At 49.1% G+C, this 8,844-nt stretch overlaps 1 protein-coding gene across 2 annotated transcripts in view; it reads right to left on the bottom strand.

Moving 5' to 3' along the window:
• Positions 1–481: 481 nt before the first annotated feature.
• Positions 482–8,844, bottom strand: part of Klhl18 (kelch like family member 18) — a 62,777-nt gene continuing 54,414 nt past the window's right edge. For both annotated transcript variants that reach the window (XM_005347994.3, XM_026779283.1), the window contains exons 8-10: positions 8,111–8,215; positions 4,532–4,643; positions 482–3,589 (exon numbers count right to left, since the gene is read on the bottom strand). In XM_005347994.3, coding sequence (XP_005348051.1) covers positions 3,203–3,589; positions 4,532–4,643; positions 8,111–8,215 — 604 coding nt within the window. In that variant the 3' untranslated portion in view covers positions 482–3,202. The remainder of the gene's footprint in view (positions 3,590–4,531; positions 4,644–8,110; positions 8,216–8,844) is intronic.

Below are 8,844 nucleotides of genomic sequence, written 5' to 3' on the forward strand. Positions count from 1 at the left end.
GGCAGCCAGGAGCAGGGCGGCAGGAATGCAACCCGCAGCTCCTTCTACAGGCTGGCAGGACAGAACTGATCAGTTGGTCTAGACAGAAAAGGCCACCTACAAATGGCACCCAACGTGGGGTACCTACATCCACATAAGACTGGAGAAAGCTTTAAAAAGTTTCTAAAACACACAAAAACAGAGCCAAACAAGGCTTCCTGGTCTTGTGTCTCATGCCAGCTGCAGTACAGTTGCCTGCGGGATGGAGCCACTGCCAACTGCCATGCACTACTGCCATACACTAAGCTGAGCAGTGCCAGCAGCTGAGAGCAGTTTAAGATATGTCTCATGCAATCAGAGAACACTGCTCAGTAAACACAGATTTGCCTACACAACGTCAATCCCTGGCCTCTATACACAGGAATAGACATACACACAGAGGAATGGATACACAACCACACCCACACAGGAATGGACACACAATCAGGAAAAGGCGAGAGTATTAGGAGTGTTCTTTTTATTTTTCTTTGGTTTCTTAACACAAAAGACATGCGTTCTATAAATAAAAATTTCCTGTGAAACAACTGTGGGTGAAGAGGGACAGGATTCCTATTTATTTCTTTATGCTCCACCAGGAAGCTGGTCTTCAGCTCTCTTCTGCTTGTGATCTTTGATGAAACTCAGAAGAACCATGCATGGGAAATGAGAAAGGACAGTGGCCAGTCCTGTGTACACCAGGTATGTTTGACCTATCTCCTTGTAACATCCTTTCCACCAAGTCCTTTGCTGATGTCTATTTTCCCATGATCCTACTGTTCTAATGCTAAAGAGTCGGCCCAGCCACCTGCCCTCAGACTGGGATGTATGGAAATGCTCCTGTTTGCTCAAGTGTGCTCAGAGTCCACGTTAAACACTGACTTTGACCTTTCTCTATGTGCACAGTGTATGTGCTGCGCTAGGAGGTGGGAGTGGACTCAGGACGGTTAATCCAACAGCAGCAGACGGGGGAAGATGATGTGTCGCCTCCAGGGATGCTGTCTGCTAGCATCACAAGGAGCCGTCCCCATGTGAGCTCACTGACCAGTTCTCAGCACCTTCGCAGTCAAGGCTGTGTGGTCCATTCACAGAAGAAAGGACTTAAGATGAGCACAGATACACCCCTGCTGACAGGACCAACAGAAGACCGAGACCCATAGCCCCCTCAGACTCTATTTCAGCAGGCAAACTGAGGGGCGGGAAGAAATGCTGGCATTCCACTGGGAGCCTAGTTAAACGTGTATCAGTTATCAGATTGTTCAGTCTTTAAACATAAAAACATGATTTTCAAGTGCTTATAGCAGAGGCCCAGCTCTTAAGTCGCAGGGAACAAAAGTCCTTCCTCCTGAATCCATGGCAATTGCACACACTGGTAAACTGGACTGTCTGGGGTAAGGGATGCCCCAGGCTTCACATTGTGCCTTCGGGACTGGCTTCTAGGCTGCCACAGGCAGGCAGCAATGGGCAAGAAACCAATCAGGTGGAGAGTGGGACCCTTAGGCCCAGTTTGGGGCTAAAAGTAATTGTACCCTTCTAGTCTCTACTGGAAGAACTTTAGAAAAGCAGATTTTGGCAGCAGCAGTTGAAGGCCAGCCCCACTGCCCAGTGCACTGGTAATAGAAAAACCTCCTCTCTGGGCCCTTCTGTGCTACGGTAAGGTCCCATCCAGAGGAGGAAGGAGCATGGAGTCTCTTCACGAGATCGTCTGCCAAGATCAGAGGAAGAAATATAAAATATCTTCTTTGCAGCAGCAAAAGACCTTTTTTTAAATCTTTAGGTCTTTATATCATAAAGCCAGCATTGCTTGAATGTAGAGGCCCACCTTGCTGGTCTGTCTGCTAAGGGATGGGGGGAAGGTGGCCCCCCCACCCACCCTGGGGCAGGTGAGTGGATGGAAAAGCAGGGCAATGGCAGGGCACACAAGTCACCTGACCAAGGTAGTCCATGGCTGGTAGGAGAAAGCCCCTGGTTAGGTCTGAGGGTACAAACAGCCAATGTGCCTCAGAAACATCAGACGAGTTATTCAAAGACAGCTGATGGGTAAGTGCAGATCTGGCCAGACAGGCTATTTCCTGCTGGCCAAAGAGGGAAGGGATGGATGTGGGAGTGGGGATCTGAAGGAGCGCTGGGTGGCAGTGAAAACAGTCACAGGGGCGCCTGGAGTCTCCAGCAAACCCTGGAGCTCCTATAGAGATGGGTGGCAGTATGGCAGCCAGATCCCTAAGCCTCTGACACTGGGTGAGCACCTTGTCAAGGTCCAGTCAGGAATGTCCTGACTTTAGACACAGTGGGGGCTCAGAGGGAACCCCAACTGCTTTAGCAGGGCTCGGGACCCTGGGACCTGAATGTGGGAGTGGATCCCACTGCTGTCATCTTTGATGGTTTTCCATTTTAATGTATAATTGCTTTTAGTATCTTTTGTTTTCTTTTTGTGAAAAATGTTCTCTTACAAAAGTCTTTTTCTTCCAGCTTCTCTCAAGTATTTTTGGTTTCCATTTCCTCCGGTTTCTTTCAAGCATCTCTATTCCCCTCCTGGTTCTCTGGGACAAGCAAAGAAAGACCTCACTGAGTTCCCAAAACATCAGGCACTGGGAAGACTTCTGCCTCCCTGCTTGCTGAGACAGGGACGACATCCCCTGAGCCCCACGACGGAAGGAAGAGCGTGTGCGCACACAGCATGCTGCTGTAGCTGCCCCGTCACCGGCAGTCACAACACCAGGGCGTCCTTCCTCTCCCAGCCTTACCCCGGTTTCCAATGGGCTTCAACACGGCTGCTTCCGATGGCAAGTTGGCCACAACATGGCTGCAGACAAGCAGGTGAGGAGGAGTCGGCTGGAAGGCCACCTGCATGGGGGCACTCACAGCGCTGTGGCAAGTGGGAGCTGGGCCAGCACTGTAGCTGTGCACTCTGGCCTTGGATGGAACCTGTATACACACAGACCAGCAAAGCACTTCCGTGTCACTGGCTGTGGGACTCAGAGGGGCTTCTGTCCTGTGCTGTGCATCTTGATAACCTAAGGTCAGCACAGTAAGGGAGGACGTAAGCACCTGGAGACACTGTCCCTCTGGCAGGCTCGCATTTTACCCCATCTTCTGGTCCACCACTGCCTCTTCTGAGAGGACTTTCCCCTGGAAGGAAGCGCCTATGCTTGTACCAGATCCCTAACCCACCACATCCCACCCTCTCCTAGATGGTGAGAAGAGGGATGCAGCCCACACCAACCCCTCCCTCATGGCATGCCATGGGGGCCATAAATGTCCAGCGGTCCGTCTCTGGGTCATACATCTCCACCGAGCTCAGGTTTGACTGTCCATCATAACCACCCACTGCATAGAGGCGCCCGCAGCTGGCCACGAGGGAGACCCGACTCCGGCGCGTGTGCATAGGTACTATGAGGCACCACTGGTCTGCCACAGAGCTATACATCTCGGCAATACTGAGGAAGCCAGAGCCATCATAGCCCCCGCACACAAACATCTTGCTTCCCAGGGAGGCGGCACCATGTCGGCAGCGCTTGTTGAGCATGCTGGCTGCTGGGTTCCAGGTGGCCGTGTGGTGGTTGTAGTGTTCTACCTGCAGGGAGAGAAGTGCAGGGATGAGATGGTCAGAGGAAAAGCCTGGTCCATGGGGTGGCCCTGCAGGACTCAGAAACCCACATGGTGCTAGACTGCGGGAGACCAGGGAGAGGGAGCTCAGTTGACATGTGCCCTAGCTCTGATGGCACCTCTTCAGAGCTGTGTACCTGCCTGCTGACACCTTATATTGAGCTGAAGCCTTCTGGGCATGTGCAAGGAAATGAAAGAAAGACTGGGCCTCTTCTAGGCGATGGCAGAGCTGGAAGGAGAGTACTACTGTCTCCTGGGACTGCCCCAAGCATTTCCTATCTCAGTACAGACTGAGTCGGAACCACTACTGCATGGCTGCCGAGCCTTTTAAAAGAATAAGTGTCTAGAAGAACGCGATTGATGGCATTAACTTCTGGCATATGACTGAGCTCACTTTGGTAGACCTTTCAAAAGGCTTTCCAGCATTTCATGGACACCCAAATGGGGCAAGTTCAAGATGACTACACACGGGCGATGGTGGCGCATGTCTTTAATCCCAGCACTTGGGAGGCAGAGGCAGGTGGATCTCTGTGAGTTCGAGACAAGCCTGGTCTACAAGAGCTAGTTCCAGGACAGGCTCCAAAGCCACAGAGAAACCCTGTCTCGAAAAAACCAAAAAAAAAAAAACAACAAAAAAATGACTACACACAACACTTCCTGTGTGTATGGGCTCTCTAGAAGTGAGTTCTAGATGATGCAGGCGACACCCTGGACCTTCAGGAGATAACCTGTGTGCAACAATGGCGGGATTCAAGGTTTTTTGTTTGGGTGGTGCTGGGAATTGAGCCCAGGGTCTTGTGCATGCTAGACAAGCAGTATATAACTGGGCTATGCCCCCAGCCCAGAATAGATTTTGGGGGGAAAAAAAACCCAAGGCTGGAAGAAGTCTCCCAGGGGGGGCCAAACTCACAGTGCTGAAGATCTGCAAACCATCATGTCCACCTGACACATATATCCTGCCCTCGAAGATAGTAACCCCAGCAGCGCTGCGGTTTGAGCTCATTGGAGTCACCACCGTCCACCTGCAGAAGACAGCAGAAACAGGAGGGGGGATGAGAGTCAGTGTTCATGGCCTTCCCAGACAGCTTAGCCAGGCCCAGGTGGCTATCTCTATGCCGACCATGTCCTGATAATTTAACGCCTCATCACTTCTCCCACCACCTATGCAGGCTGCGCTGCTAACTCTCACCCAAGCCAGTCACCATGGGCAGGCAAAACCAGCACACTTCAAACAAGGCCCCCACACACATCTGCAATGGCTCTGCATCTCTGGGTCTTGTTAGTAGGACGTCCAGCCACCTAGTTACTCTGCTTATAAAACCCAAGTGCTCGCTTGGTTTCTCCTCCCTCTCTCAGCATTTGTATTTTTTTTTTCTTTTTTCTTTTTTTTTGGTTTTTCGAGACAGGGTTTCTCTGTAGCTTTGGAGCCTGTCCTGGAACTAGCTCTTGTAGACCAGGCTGGCCTCGAACTCACAAAGATCCGCCTGTCTCTGCCTCCCGAGTGCTGGGATTAAAGCCGTGCGCCACCACCGCCCGGCCGTTGTATTTTTTTTTTTTGTAATTTGCATGTTTTACCTACATGTATGCCTGTGTGAGGGTGTCAGAGCCCTGGAACTGGAGTTACAGAAGCTGTGAGCTGCCATGTGGATGCTGGGAATTGAACAGAAGAGCAACCATTGCTCTTAACCGCTGAGCCATCTTTCCAGCCCCAAAGATGATCTATTTATTTATTTACTTAATTAATTTCTGAGACAGGGTTTCTCTGTGCCGCCCTGGCCATCCTGGAACTTACTCTGTAGACCAGGCTGGCCTCGAACTCAGAGATCTGACTGCCTCTGCCTCCCAAGTGCTGGGATTAAAGGCTTGTGCCATCATCACAGGGCATGTATGTATGTTATGTATATGTATTTATTTATTTGTTGGCAGAGTCTCACTACTTCACCACTGCTAGTCTAGGATTCTCTATTTGGACCAGGCTGGTCTTGAACTCAGAGATCCACCTGCCTCCTGAGTGCTGCAACTAAAGGCATGTGCCACACCTCTCTTGGCATTCTTGTGGTCCACAAGTACTTACTGGTTTACTTCCTAGTACTTACTTGTTCCAGCTCCTACTACCACTTGCCCAGCTCTGCCTCCCACCTGGAGCAGTGCATGGACCTCCTTAGATGTGGCCTTGCTTTTAGGCCATCTTTATCCCAATTCCACACTGTCAGTGGAACTGGATTGCTCTTCCAGCAGCTGCACCACGTCCCTGAAGTGACAAGTACCTTGGTGTGATTTGTTTGTTTGTTTTATTTGAGACAAGGTCTCACTCTGTAGATCAGGCTGGTGATGTGGGATACCTCTCTATATTAGTTGCGAATGTGTCTTATTATCATTGGTTAATAAAGAAGCTGCTTTGGCCTATGGTAGGGCAGAATATAGGTAGGAGGGAAAACTAAACTGAAAGAAGGGGAAAAAAAGGTGGAGTCAGAGACGCCATGTAGCTGCTGAAGGAGAAAGATGCCAGAACCTTACCAGTAAGCCACAGCCTTGTAGTGAAACACAGATTAATAGAAGTCGGTTAATTTAAGATATAAGAGCTAGCTAGGAATATGTCAGAGCTGTTAGCCAAACAGGGTTGTAATTAACATAGTTTTTGTGTGATTATTTGGGTTTGGGTGACCAGAAAACAAAAGTGCAGTCTCTGGGGCAATCCTCCTGCCTTAGCTCTTGAGTGCTGAGATTGTAGGATGAACTTCCAGGCCTGGCTCTTGGTGCGCTTCTTTCCCATGGTTTCTCTGTCTTCTAGCTTTGCCCACAGCACACAGTGAGGACTTTTTTATTTGAACCCTTCCCTGCCTGCTGTCCTTTTGTCTGGGATAAGCATTTACCACTGTTTAACTTCTGAAAAAAAAATCTGTGTGTGGATTTGCTTATATGTGTGAGCTCACATACAAGTGTGACTGTGCACATGGAAGCCAGAGGAATGTTGGGTATTATCTCCAGGACCATGCTTTATTTTTTGAGACAGGGCATCTCATTGGCCTGGAGCTCATCTATTAGGCTAAACTGACTGGCCAGAAGCCTCGAGGAATCCTTCTGTCTCCACCTTCTCTGCTAGGATTCTAAGTGTAAGCCACCATGCCTGGCATTGTTATGTGGGTTCTGGAGATTGAACTCATGTTTGCTAGGCGAATTCTTTATAAACTCAGTCATCTCCCAGCCTCACAGTCTATCTGTTATGAGTCTAACCTTGCACCCCTGCCCTAGGGAGAGTAGTGCTCACCACTCTGGGCCAAGAGCTCCAGACACAGGCCTCCAGGGCAAGCTGAGCATAACACACTTACGGCCTGCCAAACTGAGCACTAGGGAGGACCAGCCTCTTTTCTACCTGTTAATAACCAGGCAGTCAAGGGTTAGGTAACAGAATGCCATCTTTAGAACATCATGGGTCCTTTCAGCCCATTTGTTGACATTCTGTCACCTAAGATGGGAGGAATCGAACCTTAGGACGAGGAACCTGGCCTAGCAGTGCCAGTGTGTCCTAGTGTCCCACAAAGATTGCAGTGGTCTTACAGAAAACCCAAGTTTAGACAGGATCCTTCACTGACAGCTTTTCTAGAACTCCGCAATGTCACATGCATGATAGGAAGACAAGGACGATGAGGAGCAGATATCAACATTCCCCAAGCTTTCTGGCCTCTGTCTTGGGATGTGCTGTCCAGCTACTTCTTAGCCACGCTGCTTGCACTTACACTACAATGGACTGATTTAGTGAAGAGACACAGACCAATAAATAAATGTTTCTAAGTATCTGTACCTTCTGTTTGTTTGAAATGGGTGAATATAGCCTTGAGCTCCTGAGGGCTGGAATTATAGGCATGAACCACCATGCCTGGATTAAGTTCCTTTGAAATTTAACCAAAAGATTCATTTAACCAACGATTTTATTTTTTTGTTTTTGAGACAAGGTCTCACTTTGTAGCCCTGGCTGGCTTAGAATACACTATGTAGATCAAGTTGGTTTTGACCTCACTGAAATGTCCTTGCCTCTGCTTCCAAATGAAAGGATTAAAGGCATGTGCCACCATGACTGGCCTTTAACCAAAGATATTTAAATCTATGATATGCCAGTATTGTTAAGTCACTTCCTACTCAGAAGAAGCTTTAAGCTAGGTGCCACAGCATGACTCTATGGACGAGTTGAGATATTAGAGTCTTTGAGTTTAAGACCTCTTTCCCCACAAAGCAAAGCAAAACTAAACAAAAGAAGGTGGGTGGGGGGTGGTAGGGAATCTAGCAAGCATAAAGCCAGGTTGTGGGAAACAGTTTACTGCGTATAATGGTTTATGTCTGTAATCCCAGAACTCAGGAGGATTGATGAGAGTTTAAGGCCAGCTTGGGCTACATTATGAAGCAGAAAAACCAACACACACACACACACACACACACTCAGCTTAAAGATCACGCCGCAGTTCTAATTTTCATGTGGTGAAGTCACCCTTACTTGTCCGTCTCAGGTGAGTAGGTCTCCACAGAGTTGAGGGAAGAATTGCCATCGTAGCCTCCACAGACATAAATCTGTCCGTCCAGCACGACTGTCCCCATGGCACTGAAACAGACAGAATGGTCATCTCAGAAGTCTGTCATACCCACCGAGAACTTAACCAGCCAGCTGCCTCTTTCTAGAATAGACCCAACCCCAGGGACACAAGCAGCTAGGGCAGAACACCAGGAAGATGTTCAGTGGTTCTTCTGCCTGTCTTCCCAGCCGGTCTTCGGCTCAGTGGCAGGTTACCTGCCCTCCAGGACTTCAGTTCCTCATCTGCCTGAAACTCTCATCTCACTGGAGGAGGGTTTAATTTACTTTTTTGTTGTTGTTGTTGTTTATGTGGCGGAGGATGGCTCTGAATTCCTAATCCTTTTGCCTCTACTTCTTAACTGCTGAGATTACAGGTGTGTATCATCACAACCAGCCTGACTTACTCAAAAATATGTCTAGGGCTGGCGAGATGGCTCAGAGTTAAGAGCACTGGCTGCTCTTTCAGAGGACTGGGTTCAATTCCCAGCATCCACAAGATGGCTTACAACCATTTAGAACTCTAGTTCCAGGCAAAACACCCATGCACATAAAAATAAACAATAAAAAAATTAAAGCCGGGCGATGGTGGCACACGCCTTTAATCCCAGCACTCGGGAGGCAGAGGCAGGCGGATCTCTGTGAGTTCGAGACCAGCCTGG

This window comes from Microtus ochrogaster, chromosome 5 (genome assembly GCF_000317375.1).
Source record: "Microtus ochrogaster isolate Prairie Vole_2 chromosome 5, MicOch1.0, whole genome shotgun sequence".
Taxonomy (NCBI): domain Eukaryota; kingdom Metazoa; phylum Chordata; class Mammalia; order Rodentia; family Cricetidae; genus Microtus; species Microtus ochrogaster.